General features: G+C 47.9%; 1 protein-coding gene across 1 annotated transcript in view; it reads right to left on the bottom strand.

Moving 5' to 3' along the window:
• Positions 1 to 206: 206 nt before the first annotated feature.
• LOC140405589 (probable carboxypeptidase X1) overlaps positions 207 to 26,119 on the bottom strand; it is a gene marked incomplete at its 5' end in the record, with an annotated part of 216,814 nt that continues 190,901 nt past the window's right edge. Inside the window, 3 exons of the mRNA XM_072494145.1 lie at positions 207 to 5,055; positions 6,622 to 6,721; positions 21,574 to 21,713. Of these exons, the coding sequence (XP_072350246.1) occupies positions 4,832 to 5,055; positions 6,622 to 6,721; positions 21,574 to 21,713 (464 nt within the window). The remainder of the gene's footprint in view (positions 5,056 to 6,621; positions 6,722 to 21,573; positions 21,714 to 26,119) is intronic.

Here is a 26,119-nt window from a genome sequence, read left to right as displayed (position 1 = left end):
CGATACGGGAATTGAACCCGGGCTGCTGAATCACTGAGCAGCTGTCTAGCCCACTGAGCTAAACCAGCCCTGGAGGCTGAGGTGGGATACAGGCTGCATTACCAGCTAAACCTTATCAAATGAAGAAGGCGACTCGAGGGTCCCCGATGTCCTCCTCAAGACCCTTTCTCATTTTCACTGCTCCTCCATTCATTAGAAATTGAAAGTATTGATTAATAGCACCTTTTAAGCTCAATGCACAGTTCTCGGATACAGAACGATCAGACAGTCACAAGCAGAATTATACAGGCTTATCACATTGTACAGTAAGTGCAGATAGAGCTTGCTCCAACTCACAGAATTCAACAGAAGGACAGAGTCACTGACACTGTCTCGGGGTGGGGAGGGGGGGAATTGTGTAAGGGCATCTGACACTGTCTCGGGGTGGGGAGGGGGGGAATTGTGTAAGGGCATCTGACACTGTCTCGGGGTGGGGAGGGGGGGAATTGTGTAAGGGCATCTGACACTGTCTCGGGGTGGGGAGGGGGGGAATTGTGTAAGGGCATCTGACACTGTCTCGGGGTGGGGAGGGGGGGATTTGTGTAAGGGCATCTGACACTGTCTCGGGCTGGGGAGGGGGGATTTGTGTAAGGGTATCTGACACTGTCTCTGGTTAGGTATAAGGGGGTAAGTGTGTAAGGGTATCTCACACACTCTGGTTAGGAGTGTGGGGGTAAGTCTGTAAGGGTATCGCACACTGTCTCTGGTTAGGGGTGTGGGGGTAAGTGTGTAAGTGTATCTGACACTGTCTCTGGTTAGAGGTGTGGGGTAAGTGTGGAAGGGTATCTGACACTGTCTCTGGTTAAGGGGTGTGGGGGTAAGTGTGCACGGGTATCTGACACTGTCTCTGGTTCGGGGGGTAAGTGTGTAAGGGTATCTACACTGTCTCTGGTTGGGGTTATGGGGGTAAGTGTGTAAGGGTATCTCACACTGTCTCTGGTTAGGGGTATGGGGGTAAGTGTGTAAGGGTATCTACACTGTCTCTGGTTGGGGTTATGGGGGTAAGTGTGTAAGGGTATCCCACACTGTCTCTGGTTGGGGTTATGGGGGTAAGTGTGTAAGGGTATCTCACACTGTCTCTGGTTAGGGATATGGGGGTAAGTGTGTAAGGGTATCCCACACTGTCTCTGGTTGGGGTTATGGGGGTAAGTGTGTAAGGGTATCTCACACTGTCTCTGGTTAGGGGTATGGGGGTAAGTGTGTAAGGGTATCTACACTGTCTCTGGTTGGGGTTATGGGGGTAAGTGTGTAAGGGTATCCCACACTGTCTCTGGTTGGGGTTATGGGGGTAAGTGTGTAAGGGTATCTCACACTGTCTCTGGTTAGGGGTATGGGGGTAAGTGTGTAAGGGTATCCCACACTGTCTCTGGTTGGGGTTATGGGGGTAAGTGTGTAAGGGTATCTCACACTGTCTCTGGTTAGAGGTGTGGGGGTAAGTGTGTAAGGGTATCTGACAATATCTCTGGTTAGGGGTGTGGGGGTCAGTGTGTAAGGGTATCTGACAATATCTCTGGTTAGGGGTATGGGGGTGAGTGTGTTAGGGTATCTGGCTCTGTCTCTGATTAGGGTTACGGGGTAAGTGTGTAAGAGTATATGAAACTGTCTCTGGTTAGTGGTATGGGGGTAAGTGTGTAAGGGTTTCTGACACTGTCTCTGGTTAGGAGTGTGGGGGTAAGTGTGTAAGGGTATCCCACTCTGTCTCTGGTTGGGGTTATGGGGGTAAGTGTGTAAGGGTATCTCACACTGTCTCTGGTTAGGGAAATGGGGGTAAGTGTGTAAAGGTATCTGACACTGTCTGTGGTTAGGGTTATAGGGGTAAGTGTGTAAGGGTATCCCACACTGTCTCTGGTTAGGGGTGTGGGGGTAAGTGTGTCAGGGTATCTCACACTGTCTCTGGTTAGGGATATGGGGGTAAGTGTGTAAGGGTATCCCACACTGTCTCTGGTTGGGGTTATGGGGGTAAGTGTGTAAGGGTATCTGACACTGTCTCTGGTTAGGGGTGTGGGGGTCAGTGTGTAAGGGTATCTGACAATATCTCTGGTTAGGGGTATGGGGGTAAGTGTGTAAGGGTATCTCACACTGTCTCTGGTTAGGGGTATGGGGGTAAGTGTGTCAGGGTATCTCACACTGTCTCTGGTTAGGGATATGGGGGTAAGTGTGTAAGGGTATCCCACACTGTCTCTGGTTGGGGTTATGGGGGTAAGTGTGTAAGGGTATCTGACACTGTCTCTGGTTCGGGGTGTGGGGGTCAGTGTGTAAGGGTATCTGACAATATCTCTGGTTAGGGGTATGGGGGTAAGTGTGTAAGGGTATCTGGCACGGTCTCTGATTAGGGTTATGGGGTAAGTGTGTCAGAGTATATGATACTGTCTCTGGTTAGGGGTATGGGGGTAAGTGTGTAAGGGTTTCTGACACTGTCTCTGGTTAGGAGTGTGGGGATAAGTGTGTAAGGGTATCCCACACTGTCTCTGGTTGGGGTTATGGGGGTAAGTGTGTAAAGGTATCTGACACTGTCTCTGGTTGGGATTATGGGGGTAAGTGTGTAAGGGTATCTGACACTGTTTCTGGTTGGGGTTATGGGGGTAAGTGTGTAAGGGTATCTGGCACTGTTTCTGGTTGGGGTTATGGGGGTAAGTGTGTAAGGGTATCCCACACTGTCTCTGGTTAGGGGTGTGGGGGTCAGTGTGTAAGGGTATCTGACAATATCTCTGGTTAGGGGTATGGGGGTAAGTGTGTAAGGGTATCCCACACTGTCTCTGGTTAGGGGTGTGGGGGTAAGTGTGTCAGGGTATCTCACACTGTCTCTGGTTAGGGATATGGGGGTAAGTGTGTAAGGGTATCCCACACTGTCTCTGGTTGGGGTTATGGGGGTAAGTGTGTAAGGGTATCTGACACTGTCTCTGGTTAGGGGTGTGGGGGTCAGTGTGTAAGGGTATCTGACAATATCTCTGGTTAGGGGTATGGGGGTAAGTGTGTAAGGGTATCTGGCACTGTCTCTGATTAGGGTTATGGGGTAAGTGTGTCAGAGTATATGACACTGTCTCTGGTTAGGGGTATGGGGGTAAGTGTGTAAGGGTTTCTGACACTGTCTCTGGTTAGGAGTGTGGGGGTAAGTGTGTAAGGGTATCCCACACTGTCTCTGGTTGGGGTTATGGGGGTAAGTGTGTAAGGGTATCTGACACTGTCTCTGGTTGGGGTTATGGGGGTAAGTGTGTAAGGGTATCTGACACTGTTTCTGGTTGGGGTTATGGGGGTAAGTGTGTAAGGGTATCTGACACTGTTTCTGGTTGGGGTTATGGGGGTAAGTGTGTAAGGGTATCTACACTGTCTCTGGTTGGGGTTATAGGGGTAAGTGTGTAAGGGTATCTCACACTGTCTCTGGTTGGGGTTATGGGGGTAAGTGTGTAAGGGTATCTACACTGTCTCTGGTTGGGGTTATGGGGGTAAGTGTGTAAGGGTATCTACACTGTCTCTGGTTGGGGTTATGGGGGTAAGTGTGTAAGGGTATCTCACACTGTCTCTGGTTGGGGTTATGGGGGTAAGTGTGTAAGGGTATCTGACACTGTCTCTGGTTAGAGGTATGGGGGTAAGTGTGTCAGGGTATCCCACACTGTCTCTGGTTGGGGTTATGGGGGTAAGTGTGTAAGGGTATCTACACTGTCTCTGGTTGGGGTTATGGGGGTAAGTGTGTAAGGGTATCTCACACTGTCTCTGGTTGGGGTTATGTGGGTAAGTGTGTAAGGGTATCTGACACTGTCTCTGGTTGGGGTTATGGGGGTAAGTGTGTCAGGGTATCTACACTGTCTCTGGTTGGGGTTATGGGGGTAAGTGTGTAAGGGTATCTCACACTGTCTCTGGTTGGGGTTATGTGGGTAAGTGTGTAAGGGTATCTGACACTGTCTCCGATTAAAGGTATGGGGGTAAGTGTGTAAGTGTTCCTGAAACTGTGCATGTCTCAGTGAGCTGTTGTGTGTGCATGTCTGTTTTGTCTGTGCTTCAGTATGCCTGTTTATGTGCCCGAGCATCTGTGCTCTTTTGTGTATGCGCACATTGTGCGATTGCACGTCGGTGAACCAGATTGTGTGCTTGCATCAGTGCACCTGTGTGTGCGTGCATCAGTGTGCGTGTGCATCTGTTTGTGTATGCATGTCTGTCTTTGTGCGCGTGCACCTGTGTGCCTGTGTGTATGCGTGTCAGTACGTCTGTGTGTTTGTGTCTTTCCGCCTGTCGGTGTGCGCATCGATGAGCTTGTGTACACGCAGCAGTGTACCAGTGTTTGTGTATGTGTCTCTGGTTGTGTACACGCCTATTTGTGTGCACGCCTCTGTTTGTGTGCACGCCTTTGTCTGTGTGCACTTTTGTGTGCCTGTGTGCATCTGTGTGTGCGTGCATCAGGCCACGTGCGTTTGTGTGCCTATGTGTATGAATGCATCAGTGTCTGTTTGTGCACGTTTGTGTGCCTGTGTGCGCATACGTCAGTGTCTGTGGGAGCGCGTGTGTGTGTGTATGTGTGTGAGTCAGTCTGCCTGTAAGTTCGTGCTACAGTGTGTGTGCACTCGTCACAATGCCTGTGTGCCTGCCTCTGTGTGTGTGTGTGGATGTGTGTGCTCACTTGTGTTTGTGCATCTGTACGTGTGTGCGCATGACTGTGCCTGTGTATGTGTGTCGCGCTATGTGTACGTGCGTGTGACCATGTCAGTATGCCTGCGTGTTGGTGCACATCTGTGTGTGTGTGCATGTCATCTACGTATGTCTGTGTGTATGTGAGGGGGGTGGGGTGAGCTCACAGGTATCATCCGCGGCCTCTGGGTTTATGAAGCCGCTGCCCTTTCGAAACCGAGCCTTTTTGCCGGGCACTCTGGGGGTCTGAACTCCTCGTCAAAACAAAGTCACATATTGTTGGACGACTGTCAAATCGAACACGGCAAGAACGAGTTAACGGAACGAAGCCCTCCGCCGTCACTGTAACCTCATAATTTCCTGGATTCAGCAAACGCCAGTAATCTCCATCGGCAGCTGTGTGAGGGAAACAAACCAGAGGTTAATAGCTCGAGTATGCACTCTGACCCTTGACCCTCGCTCACTCCAGGGTGAATCCACACTGACCCCTGACCCTCATCTCTAAGAACATCCACTCTGACCCCTGACCCTTCCACTCATCCCAGGGTTAATCCACTCTCACCCCTGACCCTCATACCATAGAATCATAGAAGTTTACAGCATGGAAACAGGCCCTTCGGCCCAACCAGTCCATGCCGCCCAGTTTTTACCATTAAGCTAGTCCCAGTTGCCCGCACTTGGCCCATAACCCTCTATACCCATCTTACCCATGTAACTATCTAAATGCTTTTTAAAAGACACAATTGTACCCGCCTCTACTACTACCTCTGGCAGCACATTCCAGACACTCACTACCCTCTGAGTGAAGAAATTGCCCCTCTGGGCCCTTCTGAATCTCTCCCCTCTCACCTTAAACCTATGCCCTCTAGATTTAGACTCCCCTACCTTTGGGAAAAGATGTTGACTATCTACCTTATCTATGCCCCTCATTATTTTATAGACCTCTATAAGATCACCCCTAAGCCTCCTACGCTCCAGGGAAAAAAGTCCCAGTCTATCCAGCCTCTCCTTAAAACTCAAACCATCAAGTCCCGGTAACATCCTAGTAAATCTTTTCTGCACTCTTTCTAGTTTAATAATATCCTTTCTATAATAGGGTGACCAGAACTGCACACAGTATTCCAAGTGTGGCCGTACCAATGTCTTGTACAACTTCAACAAGACGTCCCAACATTGTATTCAATGTTCTGACCAATGAAACCAAGCATGCCGAATGCCTTCTTCACCACCCTGTCCACCTGCGACTCCACCTTCAAGGAGCTATGAACCTGTACTCCTAGATCTCTTTGTTCTATAACTCTCCCCAACGCCATACCAACGCCATACCATTAACTGAGTAGGTCCTGGCCTGATTCGATCTGCCAAAATGCATCACCTCACATTTATCTAAATTAAACTCCATCTGCCATTCGTCGGCCCACTGGCCTAATTGATCAAGACCCCGTTGCAATCCTAGATAACCTTCTTCACTATCCACTGTGCCACCAATCTTGGTGTCTCTGCAAACTTACTAACCATGTCTCCTAAATTCTCATCCAAATCATTAATATAAATCACAAATAACAGTGGACCCAGCACCGATCCCTGAGGCACACCACTGGTCTCAGGCCTCCAGTTTGAAAAACAACCCTCTACAACCACCCTCTGTCTTCTGTCGTCCAGCCAATTTTGAATCCAATTGGCAACCTCACCCTGGATCCCGTGAGCTTTAACCTTCTGCAACAACCTACCATGCGGTACCTTGTCAAAGGTCAATCCACTCTGACCCCTGACCCTCACGCTCATACCAGGGTTAATCCACTCTGACCCCTGACCCTCACGCTCACACTAGGGTTAATCAACTCTGACCCTCACCCTCTTACTAGGGTTAATCCACTCAGACCCCTGACCCTCATCCCAGGGTGAGTCTATTCTGACCCCTGACCCTCTCACCTATCACTAACTATGAGTCTTTCCCCTTACCTGTCCGTATATCATGGTTAATCCCGTCGACTGCAATGATCGCTCCAACGATGCCGATGTTATCACCATCTCTGACAACACCCTTTATGCCACGGTGCACCTACACAGGAACAGATCACAGGTCACAGTCCTGCCCAAACTCCTGTGCTGCAGGGTGGGGAGTGAGTGAGGTTAGAGAGCTAAGACTTCACCCTCTATAGAATCACAGATTCTCCGGCACGGAGACAGGCCCTTCCGCCCAAACTGGCCCATGCCAACCCAAAAGCCCATCTGAGCGAACCCCATTTGCCCCATTTGGCCCATATCCCCGTGAACCTTTCCTGTCCATGTATCTGTCCAAATGCCTTTTAAATGTTGTCAATGTCCCTGCGTCAACCACTTCCTCCGGTAGCTCATTCCACACACGTACCACCCTCTGTGGGAAAATGTTGCTCCTCAAGTTCCCATTAATTCTTTCCCCTCTTAACTGAAATCTCTGCCCTCTAGTTCTCAATTCCCCAGCCCTGGGAAAAAGACCGAGTGCATTCATCCTATCCCTGCCTCTCAAGATCTTATCCACCTCTATAAGATCACCCTCAGTCTCCTACACTCCAAAGAAAAAAGTCCCAGCCTGTCCAATCTCTCCCTGTAACTCAGTCCCTTTCCCAGCAACATCCTTGTAAATCCCTTCTGCACTCTCTCCAGTTTAATCACATCTTTCCTACAGCAAGGTGACCAAAACTGACCACAATGCTCCAGGTGCCGCCTCACCAACGTCCTGTACAATTGCAACATAACCTCCCAACTTCTAAACTCAATGCCCTGACTGATGAAGGCCAGCATTCCAAAAGCCTTCTTCACTGCCCTACCTACCAGTGACCCCACCTTCAGAGAACCGTGCACCTGAACTCCAAGGTCACGGTAGCACAGTGGTGAGCACTGTTCATTCAAAGCTCCAGCGTCCCGGGTGTTAAGTATTGGGTTAAGAGACATTCCAATTAGTTGTCCAATTAGTTGTTAAGCATCCAATAATTGACACTGATATGTAAAGGGGCTTCAGGTGGCCTTTGTGTCAGGTGATGTGATGTTGGAGTTTTGTGCAAAGTCTGTTGAAGTAAATTAAAGGTGTTTGTTTTGTGGAAAAGCATCAGAATCTTTGACTCTTTGTACATCAGCAGCTAAACGTCTAACAAATTGGATTGGATTGGATTTGTTTATTGTCACGTGTACCGAGGGACAGTGAAAAGTATTTTTCTGCGAGCAGCTCAACAGATCATTAAGTACATGGGAAGAAAAGGGAATAAAAGAAAATACGTAATAGGGCAACACAAGGTACACAATGTAACTACATAACACTGGCATCGGATGAAGCATACAGGGTGTAGTGTCAATGAGGTCAGTCCATAAGAGGGTCATTTAGGAGCCTGGTGACAGTGGGGAAGAAGCTGTTTTTGAGTCTGTTCGTGCGTGTTCTCAGACTTCTGTATCTCCTGCCCGATGGAAGAAGTTGGAAGAGTGAGTAAGCCGGGTGGGAGGGATCTTTGATTATACTGCCCGCTTTCCCGAGGCAGCGGGAGGTGTAGATGGAGTCAATGGATGGGAGGCAGGTTTGTGTGATGGACTGGGCGGTGTTCACGACTCTCTGAAGTTTCTTGCGGTCCTGGGCCGAGCAGTTGCCATACCAGGCTGTGATGCAGCCCGATAGGATGCTTTCTATGGTGCATCTGTAAAAGTTGGTAAGAGTCAATGTGGACATGCTGAATTTCCTTAGTTTCCTGAGGAAGTATAGGCGCTGTTGTGCTTTCTTGGTGGGAGTGTCGACGTGGGTGGACCAGGACAGATTTTTGGAGATGTGCACCCCTAGGAATTTGAAACTGCGAACCATCTCCACCTCGGCCCCGTTGATGCTGACAGGGGTGTGTACAGTACTTTGCTTCCTGAAGTCAATGACCAGCTCTTTAGTTTTGCTGGCATTGAGGGCGAGATTGTTGTCGCTACACCACTCCACTAGGTTCTCTATCTCCCTCCTGTATTCGGACTCATCGTTATTCGAGATCCGGCCCACTATGGTCGTATCATCAGCAAACTTGTAGATGGAGTTGGAACCAAGTTTTGCCACGCAGTCGTGTGTGTACAGGGAGTAGAGTAGGGGGCTAAGTACGCAGCCTTGTGGGGCCCCGGTGTTGAGGACTATTGTGGAGCAGGTGTTGTTGTTCATTCTTACTGATTGTGGTCTGTTGGGCAGAAAATCGAGGATCCAGTTGCAGAGGGAGGAGCCAAGTCCTAGGTTTTGGAGCTTTGATATGAGCTTGGCTGGGATTATGGTGTTGAAGGCGGAGCTGTAGTCAATAAATAGGATTCTGATGTAGGAGTCCTTGTTTTTGAGATGCTCTAGGGATGAGTGTAGGGCCAGGGACATGGCGTCTGATGTGGACCGGTTGCAGCGGTATGCGAATTGCAGTGGATCAAGGTTTTGCCACCCAGGTTGATAGAGTTGTGAAGGAGGCCTATGGAGTGTTGGCCTTTATTGGTAGAGGGATTGAGTTCCGGAGTCAGGAGGTCATGTTGCAGCTGTACAGAACTCTGGTACGGCCGCATTTGGAGTATTGCGTACAGTTCTGGTCACCGCATTATAGGAAGGACGTGGAGACTTTGGAGCGGGTGCAGAGGAGATTTACCAGGATGTTGCCTGGTATGGAGGGAAAATCTTATGAGGAAAGGCTGATGGACTTGAGGTTGTTTTCGTTGGAGAGCAGAAGGTTAAGAGGAGACTTAATAGAGGCATACAAAATGATCAGGGGGTTGGATAGGGTGGACAGTGAGAGCCTTCTCCCGCGGATGGAAATGGCTGGCACGAGGGGACATAGCTTTAAACTGAGGGGGTAATAGATATAGGACAGAGGTCAGAGGTAGGTTCTTTACGCAAAGAGTGGTGAGGCCGTGGAATGCCCTACCTGCAACAGTAGTGAACTCGCCAACATTGAGGGCATTTAGAAGTTTATTGGATAAGCATATGGATGATAATGGCATAGTGTAGGTTAGATGGCTTTTGTTTCGGTGCAACATCGTGGGCCGAAGGGCCTGTACTGCGCTGTATCGTTCTATGTTCTATGTTCTGGAGTATGGAGGTGATGCGCTTCATGATCAACCTCTCGAAGCACTTCATTACGACTGAAGTCAGGGCCACTGGTCGGTAGTCATTGAGGCACGTTGCCTGGTTCTTCTTTGGTACCGGTATGATGGTGGTATTCTTGAAGCAGGTGGGGACCTCGGAGTGGAGTAGGGACAGGTTAAAGATGTCCGTGAATACCTCTGCCAGCTGGTCCGCGCAGGCTCTGAGTGCACGACCAGGGATCCCGTCCGGGCCCATCGCCTTCCGAGGGTTCACTTTCAGGAAGGCCAATCTGACTTCGGAAGCTGTGATGGTGGGTATGGGTGAATTATGGGCTGCTGGGGCACTCGCCAGCGGATTGTTGGTTACCTGCTCGAACCGAGCTTAGAATGCATTGAGTTCATCGGGGAGGGGTGCGCTGCTGCCAGAGATACTGTTCGGCTTCGCTTTGTAGCCCGTTATGTTGTTTAGTCCTTACCACAACCGCCGAGAGTCTGTCTGTGACTCTAGCTTGGTTTGATATTCTCTCTTGGCATTCCGGATGGCTTTGCGGAGGTCGTACCTGGATTTCTTGTATAGGTCAGGATCGTCTGCCTTGAATGCCTCAGATCTGTCCTTCAGTAGGGAGTCAATCTCGCGATTGAGCCATGGTTTCCGGTTGGGGAACGCACGGACTGCTTTCTTTGACACGCAGTCGTCCACACATTTGCTGATGAAGTCTGTGACGGTGGTGGCATACTCATTTAAGTTGGTTGCTGAGTCCTTAAATATGGACCAGTCCACGGTCTCTAAGCAGTCACGTAAGAGCTCTTCTGTTTCCTCGGACCAGCACTGCAGACCCTTCTTAGCTGGATTCTCCCGCTTGAGTTTCTGCTTGTATGCCGGGAGAAGGAGCACCGTCTTATGGTCTGATTTCCCAAAGTGCGGTCGGGGGATGGAACGGTAGGCGCCCTTGATTTTTGAGTAGCAGTGGTCAAGAGTGTTGTCGCCCCTGGTGGGACAGGAGATGTGCTGGTGGAACTTGGGCAGTACACTCTTGAGGTTGGCCTTGTTGAAGTCTCCGGCCACGATGAACAAGGCCTCCGGGTGTTCTGTTTCGTAGTTGTTTATAACTGTGTATAGTTCGTCCAGCGCCTTCCTCACTACTGCCTGGGGTGGGATGTAGACCGCTGTGATAATGGCTGAAGTGAACTCACGTGGAAGATAGTATGGGCGGCACTTCACGGTCAGGTATTCCAGGTCTGGGGAGCTGAAGGTCGCCAGGGTCGCCACATCCAATTGGTAGCAGAGGATGGTTGCTGTGTAAATGTGAAGGGTTGAAAGATACAACTTTTCCAGATCATACCAAGGAGTGAGTGAGAAAAGAAAAAAAGAGACATGGCTGAACCCAGGATAAAGGTGTCTGGATATGGCTATCCTCCCTTATTTTCTGAAAGGGAATCGTACGACCAATGGAGAAGTGCAGTAGTTATGTGGACTAAGGTAACTGCCTTGGGAAAGAGAAAACAAGGTACGGCATTGGCTCTTTCTCTACCACATGGCAGTAAAATCCGAAACAAAGTGCTTTCTGAGCTGGAATTGGAAGAGTTAGACTCAGAAGAAGGTCTGGAGACTTTATTACATTATATGGATAAGATTTACAAGAAAGATGACTTGTTAAGTGCGTATGAAGCATGGTGGGATTTTGATAAGTTCCGGAAAATGGAGGATATCTCCATGGAAGACTATATAATGGAATTAGGCAGACTATATAAAAGGCTGCAGAAATACAACCTGGAATTTCCACAGTCTGCGTTGGCCTTTAAATTACTTGACTGTGCGAGAGTGAACAACATGGATAGGCTCCTGGTTTTGACAGGAGTTCAGTTTACTGATAAGGATACCTTATTCGAACAGATGACAAAAGTTTTACAAATGTTTCTGGGGAAACATTCGATTCCGATGGCTCTGATGACCCAAATAGGTCAGCCGGCTATAAAGCAGAATATGGAAGATACACTAGTAACAGGATGGCAAATTAGCATGGCTACAAACAGGGCTCAAGGCAATAGAGGGAGATCAGGACCCGGAAGGTATGAGACAGAAACCCAGTTAGAACCTACAATAGGAAGATGAACCCCAGAAATGCACGGGGCATGATAAATCGATGTTTTCGATGGGACTCTCAATACCATTATGCTTTCAACTGTCCAACTCGTTATGATAGAGTGTTTGAAGCGACACATGACACGGAAGAGTCAGAAGAGGAAAAAGATAGTGACCAGAAAGAAGGCATTGTCCTATTGACAAGCAGTTTTACGCCAGTAATGAGGGTGTTGGTTGCAGAATCCTTCAACTGTGCTGTTTTGGACAGTGGCTGCACATCTACTGTGTGTGGAATTGACTGGTTAAAATGTTGCCTGGACTCCTTGAATGCTGAAAATCGTAACAAGGTTAAGGAATTTGAAAGTTCCACAAGTTTCAGGTTTGGGGATGATAATACTCTGAAGTCGCTGAAAAGAGTGGTGATCCCTTGCAATATTGCCGGAGTGAATCATTTCATCAGCACGGATGTTGTATCAAGTGAGATACTTTTGCTTCTGAGCAGACCATCGATGAAGAAAACACACATGAAACTGGATAAGGAACAGGATAAGGCAACAGTTTTTGGAAAGACGGTGGACTTATAATTTACTATTGTATTCCATTACTGACAAATAATTTTTCAAGTAGAGTGGTTAAGGATGTGTTAATGGCAGTTGAAAATGGGACTTTAGCTGATAAAAAGCTTGTATTAAAACTGCATCGGCAATTTGCGCATCCGTCTCCTCGGAGGCTGAAAAATTTATTAAAGGATGCAGGGGTAAGGGATGATGACTATACTAAGCTGATCGAACAGGTTAGTGACCGTTAGTGCAGGAAGTACAGAAGGACACCAGCACGACCGATAGTAACCCTACCTTTGGCCAGGGATTTTAACGACATTGTGGCCATGGACCTTAAGATCTGGGATAAAGCCAATAATATATTTATTTTGCATTTTGTAGATTTAGCAACCAGATTTAGTCAATCAACGATTGTACGAAGTAAAGAAAAGAGAGTAATTCTGGATCAAATTGTGGAAAAATGGATAGGGCCAGGAATGGGCCCACCGGCAAAATTCCTTACGGAAAACGGGGGAGAATTTGCTAATGATGAGTTTAGGGATGTGTGTGAAAATGTGAATATCACAGTTATGAATTCGGCTGCGGAAAGCCCATTTAGTAATGGTGTGTGTGAAAGAAACCACATGGTAATAGATGACATGCTCTGGAAAATTTTGGTGGATGGACCAAACTGCAAGTTAAATTCAGCTTTAGCATGGGCAGTACATGCAAAGAATTCATTGCAGATGGTTGGGGGCTATAGTCCCTATCCATTAGTGTTTGGTAGAAACCCTAAAATTACATCCATTTTGGATGACCAGCCTCCAGCTTGGGAGGGGACTACAATTAGCTCTGGTTTTGCTGAACATTTAAATGCATTACACCGCAGTAGAACAGCTTTTTTGGAAGCAGAAGTCTCTGAAAGAATTCGCAGAGCTTTGAGGCATAATGTACGGCCATCAGATGCCGTTTTTCAGCAAGGAGGCATGGTATACTATAAGAGAGACAATTCTAATGAATGGAAAGGCCCAGGGAAGATCATAGGCATAGATGGCAAAACAATTATTTTGCAACATGGTAATCAAACTGTTAGGGTACATTCATAAAGGATAATGGGTACAGATTACAAATTTTCAAATTTAGACAGAGCAGACAGACATGACGAGGAACCAGAGTCATCTGGTACGCATATGTTACAGAACTATGAGGACCAATTAACTGATATAGACAGGGTTTCTGTGGAGGAACACAACACTTCTGATGAATTAGAACAGGCCATTTTTCCGAAAGGGCAACTGCCAAAAGTTGGTACAAAAGTGACATACTTGCCAGAAGTGTCTAGTCAATGGAAGGATGCAACTGTTATTAGTCGAGCAGGGAAGGCCACTGGAAAGTACGAACACTGGTTGAATGTACAGCATTCAGGGGAGGGAGTCAAGACAATGGATTAGGAAAACAAAGTTCAAAAATGGAGGGCACAGAAACGCAGTGCCAGTTCAGATAGTACATCGGATAGTGAACAGGTCCGCAGGAAAAGGTCGAGAACTATTGAAAGGACATCCCACAGCAAAAGGGAAAGATCAAGCAGTAGCAGTACAGAACGAGATACCAGGCGGGAGAGGGGATGTAGTTTGTCAAGGTCTTGGAACATGAGTAAGACTACGAATACTAATAGGAGTAGAAGCCCACATGCACGTGAGATTTTGGTGGCTTCCAATAAATTAGATGAAAAGTTATCAAAGATGCTAAACAGCAAGAACTGCATAGTTGGAGTGAATTTGGGGTATGCACGGAAGTACCGGATAGGGGACAAAGAGCTTTATCCCACAGATAGATTTGCACGGAAAAGGTTCTTCCGGATGGAACTTATAAGGCAAAGGCCAGGCTTGTGGCAAGGGGATTTGAAGAAAACTTAGAAGATCAGGATTTAAGGGTAGATTCACCTACAGCAGGAAATGTTATTTTAAAGATCTTCTTGGCTCTATTAGCCACAAAGGCATGGGAATGCAAATCTATAGATATAAAAGCTGCCTTTTTGCAGGGGCATCAGCTCCAGAGAGACATTTTTCTCCGTCCTCCTAAAGAAGCAGCTAACACAGAAGGGGCACTCTGGAAGTTGAACAAATGTGTATATGGATTAAATGATGCATCTAGAGTCTGGTATTTTTCGGTCAGGTCAGTTTTGTTAAAGTTAGGCTGTTGCCAGTTGAAAGCAGATCCTGCAATGCTTTATTGGACTATAAAGGAAATCTTTCTGGCACTTTTATGATGCATGTCGATGATTTTTTGTGGGGTGGGACTAGTGATTTTGAAGCTATTGTAATCTCTGGTTTGAGGAAAGAATTCAGGGTTGGAAGTCAGGCGTCCGGTGCATTTAAATATATTGGACTGGAAATTGGACAGACTAAGTTAGGGGCAACTTTACGTCAGCAATCTTATTTGGAAAGCATCAGCCCAATCGCAATTAGTCGTGGCCGAGTTTCACAAAAAGACGCAATGGTTTCAAAGATGGAAAAAGAGCAACTGCGAAGTTTAATTGGGCAACTAAATTGGTTAGGTAGACAGACTAGACCGGACGTGAGTTTTGATGTCTTAAGAGTTGAGTACAAAAATGAATGATCCCAAAGTGGAAGACATAGTAAGAGCAAATAAAGCGTTGGTCAAACTAAAAATGCAGGAGCGTGTTTTGAAGTTCCCGGTTTTAGGTGACCGTAAGCACTTGAAACTCAGTTTATAGTGATGCGTCCTATGCAAATTTATGTGATGGGGTTTCAAGCGCAGGAGGTTTTATAATTTTACTCTTGGGGAACAATGGTAAATGTTGTCCTCTTGTGTGGGAAACAAAGAAAATAAGGAGAGTGGTCAAAAGAACTTTGGCTGCTGAGATGTTAAGCCTTGTAGAGGCGGTGGATATGGCCTTTTATATATCTCAGATATATAAAGGGTGTTGTATAGGGTGTTGGTGAGGCCGCATCTGGAGTATTGTGTTCAGTTTTGGTCTCTTTACCTGAGAAAGGACACATTGGCACTGGAGGGAGTGCAGAGGAGATTCACTAGGTTGATCCCAGAGCTGAGGGGATTAGATTATGACGAGAGGTTGAGTAGACTGGGACTGTGCTCATTGGAGTTTAGAAGGATGCGGGGGGATCTTATTGTGACATATAAGATTATGAAGGGAATAGATAGGATAGATGCGGGCAGGTTGTTTCCACTGGTCGTGGAAAGCAGAACTAGGGGGCATAGCCTCAAAATAAGGGGAGGTAGATTTAGGACGGAGTGTAGGAGGAACTTCTTCACCCAAAGGGTTGTGAATCTCTGGAATTCCTTGCCCAGTGAAGCAGTAGAGGCTCCTTCATTAAATGTTTTTAAGAAAAAGATAGATGCCTTTCGAAAGAATAAAGGGATTCGGGGATATGGTGTTCGGGCCGGAAAGTGGAGCTGAGTCCACAAAGATCAGCCATGATCTCATTGAATGGTGGAGCAGGCTCGAGGGGCCAGATGGCCTACTCCTGCTCCTAGTTCTTATGTTCTTATATTGACAGAAATTTTGGGATTACGGGATTTGGGTAATATACCTATCGAATGTCACATTGACAATAAATCCCTGTGGGAAAATGTGCACTCTACAAACAGTGTCAATGAAAAAGGTGAAGGATAGACATCGCAAGTTTGAAGCAGATGTTGGACAGAGGGGAGATAGCAAAGATTAAATGGGTTGACAGGAGCTATCAATTGTCAGACTATTTTACACAAAGAGGGGCTAGCTCACAGAAACGTTTGAATATTGTTAATGAAGGGCACCTGTTTCTGTGACTGTTTCTTTTTCTTCCAAAAATAAAAAAAAAGAAGGGGGGAAATTACGTGTGTGTTTCTGAGTTTCTTGTAACTTTGTTTCACCTAATTATTTTTTTTCTCCAAGGAAGGGGAGACTGTTAAGTAATGGGTTAAGAGACATTGCAATTAGTTGTCTCATTTATGTTAAGTATCCAATAATTGACACTGATATGTAAAGAGGCTTCAGGTGGCCTTTGTGTCAGGTGATGTGATGTTAGAGTTTTGTGCAAAGTCTGTTGAAGTAAATTGGAGGTGTTTGTGGAAAAGGAGCAGAACCTTTAACTCTTTGTACAACAGCAGCTAAACGTCTAACAAATGGTAGCAGAGGATGGTTGCTGTGCAGGGTTGCAAGATGCAACCTTTCCAGACCAAGCCAAGGAGTGATTGAGAAGAAACAAAAACACAACCTGGAATTTCCACAGTCTGTGTTGGCCTTTAAATTACTTGACTGTGCTGGAGTGAGCAACATGGATAGGCTCCTGGTTTTGACAGGAGTTCAGTTTGCGGATAAGGATACCTTATTCGATCGGATTACAGAAGCTTTAAAAATGTTTCTGGGGAAACATTCGATTCCGATGGCTCTGATGACCCAAATAGGTCAGTCTGTTGAAGTAAATAGAAGGTGTTTGTGGAAAAGCAGCAGAACCTTTGACAGCAGCTAAACGTCTAACACCAGATTCGATTCCCGGCGTGGGTCACTGTCTGTACGGAGTCTGCACGTTCTTCCCCTGTCTGCGTGGGTTTCCTCCGGGTGCTCCGGTTTCCTCCCATCGTCCCAAAAGACGTGCTGTTATGTAATTTTGACATTCTGAATTCTCCCTCTGTGTACCCGAACATGCGCCGGAATGTGACGACTAGGATTTTCACAGTAACTTCATTGCAGTGTTAGGGGCTGTTTAGCACAGGGCTAAATCGCTGGCTTTGAAAGCAGACCAAGGCAGGCCAGCAGCACGGTTCAATTCCCGTAACAGCCTCCCCGAACAGGCGCCGGAATGTGGCGACTAGGGGCTTTTCACAGTAACTTCATTGAAGCCTACTTGTGACAATAAGCGATTTTCATTTCATTTTCATTTCATGTTAACCTACTTGTGACAATAAAGATTATTATTATTCTGTTCCATGATACTCGCTCAGGTCCTACCGTTCACCTTGATTTGATTTTCCAAAGTGCAACGCCTCACACTTGTCTGTATTGAACTCCATTGACCATTTCAAACCCAGTCATTCCAAATGCCTGGATATCTTATCCCTCAGAATTCTCCCCAGTAACTTACCCACCACAGATGTTAGGCTCACCGGTCTACAATTCCCAGGTTTTTCTTTGCAGCCCTTCTTAAATAAGGGCACAACATTTGCTGCTCTTCAGTCTTCTGGTACCTCACCCGTGGCTAACGATGATGCAAATATCTCAGCCAGGGCTCCCGCAATTTCTTCTCTCGCCTCACGCAGCGCTCTTGGATGTAGCTGGTCAGGGTCAGGAGATTTATCCACCTTTCATACATTTTAATACGTCCATCACCTCCTCTACTGCAATGCGAACTGTCCCCAATATATCGCCACTAACCTTCCCAGGTTCCCAAGTCTCCATGTCTTTCTCCACAGTAAACACACAGGAGAAACATTCATTGAGAACCTCGCCCATCTCCTGCGGTTTCACACATGTTTGTCCACTTCGGCCCTTGAGAGGTTCTACTCTCTCTCTCCTTATTCTTTTTCCTTTTTTATTTATACTTAATCCTCTCGGCTAAAGCTACCTCATGCCCCCTTTTTGCCCTCCTAATTTCCTCCTTGAGAATACTCCTGTATCCCCTGTAGACCCCCGGGGAATCCCTTGATTCCAGCTGCGTGTACCCGAGTTCCAGCTGCGTGTACCCGAGTTCCAGCTGCGTGTACCCGAGTTCCAGCTGCGTGTACCCGAGTTCCAGCTGCGTGTACCCGAGTTCCAGCTGCGTGTACCCGAGTTCCAGCTGCGTGTACCCGAGTTCCAGCTGCGCGTACCCGAGTTCCAGCTGTGCGTACCCGAGTTCCAGCTGCGCGTACCCGAGTTCCAGCTGCGCGTACCCGAGTTCCAGCTGCGCGTACCCGAGTTCCAGCTGCGCGTACCCGAGTTCCAGCTGCGCGTACCCGAGTTCCAGCTGCGTGTACCCGAGTTCCAGCTGCGTGTACCCGAGTTCCAGCTGCGTGTACCCGAGTTCCAGCTGCGTGTACCCGAGTTCCAGCTGCGTGTACCCGAGTTCCAGCTGCGTGTACCCGAGTTCCAGCTGCGTGTACCCGAGTTCCAGCTGCGCGTACCCGAGTTCCAGCTGCGCGTACCCGAGTTCCAGCTGCGCGTACCCGAGTTCCAGCTGCGCGTACCCGAGTTCCAGCTGCGCGTACCCGAGTTCCAGCTGCGCGTACCCGAGTTCCAGCTGCGCGTACCCGAGTTCCAGCTGCGTGTACCCGAGTTCCAGCTGCGTGTACCCGAGTTCCAGCTGCGTGTACCCGAGTTCCAGCTGCGTGTACCCGAGTTCCAGCTGCGCGTACCCGAGTTCCAGCTGCGCGTACCCGAGTTCCAGCTGCGTGTACCCGAGTTCCAGCTGCGTGTACCCGAGTTCCAGCTGCGTGTACCCGAGTTCCAGCTGCGTGTACCCGAGTTCCAGCTGCGTGTACCCGAGTTCCAGCTGCGTGTACCCGAGTTCCAGCTGCGTGTACCTGAGCCATGCCTCCTTTTTCCTGGCCAAAACCTGAGTGTGTTTTGTCATCCAGAGTTCCGTACTCCTGCCAGCCTTGCCATCACCCTGACAGGAACAGGAACATACACCATTTGGAGTATTGTGAGCAGTTTTGGGCCCTGTACCTAAGGAAGGATGTGCTGCCCTTGGAAAGGGTCCAGAGGAGGTTCACAAGAATGATTCCTGGAATGAAGAGCTTGTCGTATGAGGAACGTTTGAGGACTCTGGGTCTGTACGCGTTGGAGTTTAGAAGGATGAGGGGGATCTTATTGAAACTTACAGGATACTGCGAGGCCGGGATAGAGTGGACGTGGAGAGGATGTTTTCACTTGTAGGAAAAACTAGAACCAGAGGACACCATCTCAGACTAAAGGGACGATCCTTTAAAACAGAGATGAGGAGGAATTTCTTCAGCCAGAGGGTGGTGAATCTGTGGAATTCTTTGCCGAAGGAGGCCAATTCACTGAGTGTCTTTAAGACAGAGATAGATCAGTTCCTGATTAATAAGGGGGTCAGGGGTTATGGGTGAGGCAGGACCAATTTGACTGGAGAGCAAGTTGAATTCAAACTGGGGCTTTATTAGTATCAGGTGTGTGGCCTCCCACAGCAGCTGGCGAAATGGCTGCGAGCTGAAGGCCACGCATATTTATAACCCGGCTCCTGGGCAGGGCTAGCATGCAGGGGCCCAGGTGAACCTGTAGTGCAGGTTCTACCGTACAACCCTTAATATAGGAACACAGTGGTTTCCCAACTGGGGAGAAGGCAGGAGAATGGGGATGAGAAAAATATCAGCCATGATCGAATGGCGGAGCAGACGCGATGGGCCGAGTGGCCTAATTCTGCTCCTATGTTTTGTAGTCTTATATCGACCCTGAACTCCAGCAATTTAACTTTTAAAGGCCTCCCACTTGCCAGAGGTCCCTTTGCCCTCAAACGAGCCCCTCCAATCAGCCCTTGCAAGCTCCTGTCTAATTCCATTGAAATTCGCCCCAATGTAGAACTTGCACTTTGGACCACTTTTGTCCCTTTCCATAACTATTTTAAAATTAATAGAACTACGGTCGCTGGTCCCAATGCGGTCCCCCACCGTCACCTCAAGCAATTGCCATGACCTGTTTACCAAGAGAGGTTACATTTTGTCCTTTCCCTATTGCTGTGTAAAATCTTGGTTAGGCCGCATTTGGAGTGTTGCGTGCAGTTCATTATCAGAATTATTGGAAGCTTTGGAGAGAGTGCAGGGAAGGTTCACCAGGATGTTGCCTGGTCTCGAGGGTGTTGGCTGTGAGGAGCGGTTGAATAAACTAGGATTGTTTTCACTGGAAAGACGGAGGCTGAGGGGAGACCTGATAGAGGTCTACAAAATTCTGAGAGGCATAGACAGGGTGGATAGTCAGACGCTTTTCCCCAGGGTAGAGGGGTCAATTACTAGGGGGCATAGGTTTAAGGTGAGAGGGGCAAGGTTTAGAGTAGATGTACGAGGCAAGTTTTTTACGCAGAGGGTAGTGGGTGCCTGGAACTCGCTACCGGAGGAGGTGGTGGAAGCAGGGACGATAGTGACATTTAAGGGGCACCTTGACAAATACATGAATAGGATGGGAATAGAGGGATACGGAGAAGAAACCCTCCTGGACGCTCCTTACAAATTCTGCTCCATCCATGCCTCTAGCAGTAAGTGTGCCCTAGTCAATATAGGGATTTCCTCCAAATCGTTTCGATACATCACCAACAACAGAGGCCCCAGCACCGATCCCTGTGGAACACCACTAGTCACAACCTTCCATTCAGAAAAACACCCTTCTACTGCTACCCTCCGCCTTCTATGACCTAGCCAGTTCTGTATCCACCTTGCCACCTCACCCCTGATCCCGTGTGACTTCACCTTTCGTACCAGTCTACCACGAGGAAGCTAGTCAAAGGCTTTGAACCCGGGTCCCTGGTGCTGGATTGGATTTGTTTATTGTCACGTGTACCAAGGTACAGTGAAAAGTCCAGGCAGATCATTCCATACATGAAAAAACATAGGACATACATAAATACACAATGTAATAATAATAACCTTTATTATTGTCACAAGTAGGCTTACATTATCACTGCAATGAAGTTACTGTGGAAAGCCCCTAGTCGCCACACTCCGGCGCCTGTTCGGGTACACAGAGGGAGAATTCATGTCCAATTCGCCTAACAGCACGTCTTTCGGGACTTGTGGGAGGAAACCGGAGCACCCGGAGGAAACCCACGCAGACACGGGGAGAACGTGCAGACTCCGCACAGACAGTGACCCAGCGGGGAATCGAACCTGGGACTCTGGCGCTGTGAAGCAGCAGTGCCAATCACTGTGCTACAGTGTGTGTAAATACATAGACACAGACATCGGGTGAAGCACAGAGTGTAGTATTACTTAGGCGAGAAGATGTGTGAAGAGGTGAGTTCAGTCCATAAGAGGGTCATTGAGGAGTCTGGGAACAGCTCACCCCATCTCGAGTTCGATGTGGGACTGATGATAGAAAATTGGATTGCTCTGTAGCTGAGGGAAGGGAAGCACACCACAGCTTATAAAGGGGGAAGCAAATAAAACCCCTTTTCATTTCTGAATGGGTTGTGAGAGGGGAAATTGGAGCTGTTTAAATTAATACCCCCCCACCACTCGCCACTGACAAGCGTAGTGAGGACCAGTACAAGGCCACGCACTGACCTGCTCCATATAGATTAAAAGGGACTCTTTATTATTTTCCCACTCTGTTGGAAGCTCACTCTGGTGAGGATATTTGTCACAGCTCAATTCGATCGTGATTTCAAAACAGTTTGTGTGCAGGTAGCTGAAGTCGTTCATACCTGGAAAATAGCAGAGGAACAATAGGTCACCGGAGCACATTCCAAAATCTCAGCAACTTCCTAAATCACTTTCCATCCAATGTAATCACCATGTCAGCGGCAGAAAATCAGCAGCCAATGTGTGCACAGCAAGATCCCAAAAAACAATAGACAATAGAACATAAAACATTGGAGTACAGATTAACTTGCTTACCTTGCAGCTCAGCTGTTGAGTTCGGGAGTGAGAGCTGGGACCTTAGAATCAGCGCGGGAATTTTGAAAAAGCGCGGGGGCTGCGAGGCAGAGGGGACCATTTAAAAGGTCGCTGTCTGTGGTGAGGTGAGTACAGATTAACTTGCTTACCTTGCAGGTCAAGTCGATTTCAGCAGGAGCGGAGCAGGCTAGTCCATTTCAGCGGGGGCAGTGCGGAAGTGATTTCTGGGAGTTAAGTTTCTCCTTTAAATTTAAAAAAAATAAAAAAATTCTAGTGTTTAAGGCGGGAACAGGAAGTCGACCCGCGGACGTCTGGGAAGACCCTCCCCAATAAATTCTGGTGGAGAGGAAACCCGAGACACTACACGTGTAGTGTCTCCCACCCGCCCTCCTCCTCTAACCTAATAATAAAACCCATTGGTCTGAGGTAAGTACCATATTTTATTTTATTATTATTATTTTTTATAAAAAATTTAATTTAGTTGTTAGCCAGATCTTGGTAGAAAGTTAGAGGAATGGCAGGGAAGGGAGTGCAATGTTCCTCCTGCAGGATGTTTGAGGTGAGGGATGCAGTTAGTGTCCCTGCTGATTTTACCTGCAGGAAGTGCTGCCATCTCCAGCTCCTCCAAGACCGAGTTAGGGAACTGGAGCTGGAGTTGGAAGAACTTCGGATCATTCGGGAGGTAGAGGGGGTCATAGATAGCAGCTTTAGGGAATTAGTTACACCAAAGAGTGGAGATAGGTGGGTAACTGTAAGGGGGACTGGGAAAAAGCAGTCAGTGCAGGGATCCCCTGCGGTCGTTCCCCTGAGAAACAAGTATACCGCTTTGGATACTTGTGGGGGGGACGACTTACCAGGGGTAAGCCATGGGGTACGGGCCTCTGGCACGGAGTCTGTCCCTGTTGCTCAGAAGGGAAGGGGGGAGAGGAGCAGAGCATTAGTAATTGGGGACTCTATAGTCAGGGGCACAGATAGGAGATTTTGTGGGAGCGAGAGAGACTCACGTTTGGTATGTTGCCTCCCAGGTGCAAGGGTACGTGATGTCTCGGATCGTGTTTTCCGGGTCCTTAAGGGGGAGGGGGAGCAGCCCCAAGTCGTGGTCCACATTGGCACTAACGACATAGGTAGGAAAGGGGACAAGGATGTCAGGCAGGCTTTCAGGGAGCTAGGATGGAAGCTCAGAACTAGAACAAACAGAGTTGTTATCTCTGGGTTATTGCCCGTGCCACATGATAGTGAGATGAGGAATAGGGAGCGAGAGCAATTAAACACGTGGCTACAGGGATGGTGCAGGCGGGAGGGATTCAGATTTCTGGATAACTGGGGCTCTTTCTGGGGAAGGTGGGACCTCTACAGACAGGATGGTCTACATCTGAACCTGAGGGGCACAAATATCCTGGGGGGGAGATTTGTTAGTGCTCTTTGCGGGGGTTTAAACTAATGCAGCAGGGGCATGGGAACCTGGATTGTAGTTTTAGGGTAAGGGAGAATGAGAGTATAGAGGTCAGGAGCTCAGATTTGACGTCGCAGGACGGGGCCAGTGTTCAGGTAGGTGGTTTGAAGTGTGTCTACTTCAATGCCAGGAGTATACGAAATAAGGTAGGGGAACTGGCAGCATGGGTTGGTACCTGGGACTTCGATGTTGTGGCCATTTCGGAGACATGGATAGAGCAGGGACAGGAATGGATGTTGCAGGTTCCGGGGTTTAGGTGTTTTAGTAAGCTCAGAGAAGGAGGCAAAAGAGGGGGAGGTGTGGCGCTGCTAGTCAAGAGCAGTATTACGGTGGCGGAGAGGATGCTAGATGGGAACTCATCTTCCGAGGTAGTATGGGCTGAGGTTAGAAACATGAAAGGAGAGGTCACACTGTTGGGAGTCTTCTATAGGCCTCCAAATAGTTCTAGGGATGTAGAGGAAAGGATGGCGAGGATGATCCTGGATAAGAGCGAAAGTAACAGGGTAGTTATTATGGGAGACTTTAACTTTCCAAATATTGACTGGAAAAGATATAGTTCGAGTACATTAGATGGGTCGTTTTTTTGTACAGTGTGTGCAGGAGGGTTTCCTGACACAGTTTGTTGACAGGACAGCAAGAGGCGAGGGTCACATTGGATTTGGTTTTGGGTAATGAACCAGGCCAGGTGTTGGATTTGGAGGTAGGTGAGTACTTTGGGGACAGTGACCACAATTCGGTGACGTTTACGTTAAGGATGGAAAGGGATAAGTATACACCGCAGGGCAAGAGTTATAGCTGGGGGAAGGGAAATTATGATGCCATTAGACGTGACTTGGGGGGGGATAAGGTGGAGAAGTAGGCTGCAAGTGTTGGGCACACTGGATAAGTGGGGCTTGTTCAAGGATCAGCTACTGCGTGTTCTTGATAAGTATGTACCGGTCAGGCAAGGAGGAAGGCGTCGAGCGAGGGAACTGTTGTTTACCAAAGAAGTGGAATCTCTTGTTAAGAGGAAGAAGGAGGCCGATGTGAAGATGAGGTGTGAAGTTTCAGTTGGGGCGATGGATAGTTACAAGGTAGCGAGGAAGGATCTAAAGAGAGAGCTAAGACGAGCAAGGAGGGGACATGAGAAGTATTTGGCAGGAAGGATCAAGGAAAACCCAAAAGCTTTCTATAGGTATGTCAGGAATAAGCGAATGACGAGGGAAAGAGTAGGACCAGTCAAGGACAGGGATGGGAAATTGTGTGTGGAGTCTGAAGAGATAGGCGAGATACTAAATGAATATTTTTCGTCAGTATTCACTCAGGAAAAAGATAATGTTGTGGAGGAGAATGCTGAGCTCCAGGAAAATAGATTAGATGGCATTGAGGTACGTAGGGAAGAGGTGTTGGCAATTCTGGACAGGCTGAAAATAGATAAGTCCCCGGGACCTGATGGGATTTATTCTAGGATTCTCTGGGAGGCCAGGGAAGAGATTGCTGGACCATTGGCTTTGATTTTTATGTCATCATTGGATACAGGAATAGTGCCAGAGGACTGGAGGATAGCAAATGTGGTCCCTTTGTTCAAAAAGGGGAGCAGAGACAACCCCGGCAACTATAGACCGGTGAGCCTCACGTCTGTAGTGGGTAAAGTCTTGGAGGGGATTATAAGAGACAAGATTTATAATCATCTAGATAGGAATAATATGATCAGGGATAGTCAGCATGGCTTTGTGAAGGGTAGGTCATGCCTCACAAACCTTATCGAGTTCTTTGAGAAGGTGACTGAACAGGTAGACGAGGGTAGAGCAGTTGATGTGGTGTATATGGATTTCAGCATAGCGTTTGATAAGGTTCCCCACGGTAGGCTATTGAAGAAAATACGGAGGCTGGGGATTGAGGGTGATTTAGAGATGTGGATCAGAAATTGGCTAGCTGAAAGAAGACAGAGGGTGGTGGTTGATGGGAAATGTTCAGAATGGAGTTCTGTCACAAGTGGAGTACCACAAGGATCTGTTCTGAGGCCGTTGCTGTTTGTCATTTTTATCAATGACCTAGAGGAAGGCGCGGAAGGGTGGGTGAGTAAATTTGCAGACGATACTAAAGTCGGTGGTGTTGTCGATAGTGTGGAAGGAAGTAGCAGGTTACAGAGGGATATAGATAAGCTGCAGTGCTGGGCTGAGAGGTGGCAAATGGAGTTTAATGTAGAGAAGTGTGAGGTGATTCACTTTGGAAGGAATAACAGGAATGTGGAATATTTGGCTAATGGAAAAGTTCTTGAAAGTGTGGATGAGCAGAGGGATCTAGGTGTCCATGTACATAGATCCCTGAAAGTTGCCACCCAGGTTGATAGGGTGGTGAAGAAGGCCTATGGAGTGTTGGCCTTTATTGGTAGAGGGATTGAGTTCCGGAGTCAGGAGGCCATGTTGCAGCTGTACAGAACTCTGGTACGGCCGCATTTGGAGTATTGCGTACAGTTCTGGTCACCGCATTATAGGAAGGACGTGGAGGCTTTGGAACGGGTGAAGAGGAGATTTACCAGGATGTTGCCTGGTATGGAGGGAAAATCTTATGAGGAAAGGCTGATGGACTTGAGGTTGTTTTCGTTAGAGAGAAGAAGGTTAAGAGGAGACTTAATAGAGGCATACAAAACGATCAGAGGGTTAGATAGGGTGGACAGTGAGAGCCTTCTCCCGCGGATGGAAATGGCTAGCACGAGGGGACATAGCCTTAAACTGAGGGGTAATAGATATAGGACAGAGGTCAGGGGTAGGTTCTTTA

The sequence above is a fragment of the Scyliorhinus torazame genome, unplaced genomic scaffold (genome assembly GCF_047496885.1).
Source record: "Scyliorhinus torazame isolate Kashiwa2021f unplaced genomic scaffold, sScyTor2.1 scaffold_130, whole genome shotgun sequence".
NCBI lineage: Eukaryota > Metazoa > Chordata > Chondrichthyes > Carcharhiniformes > Scyliorhinidae > Scyliorhinus > Scyliorhinus torazame.
Note: the sequence above shows the minus strand (reverse complement) of the source record. Positions and strands in the feature narration are given on the sequence as shown.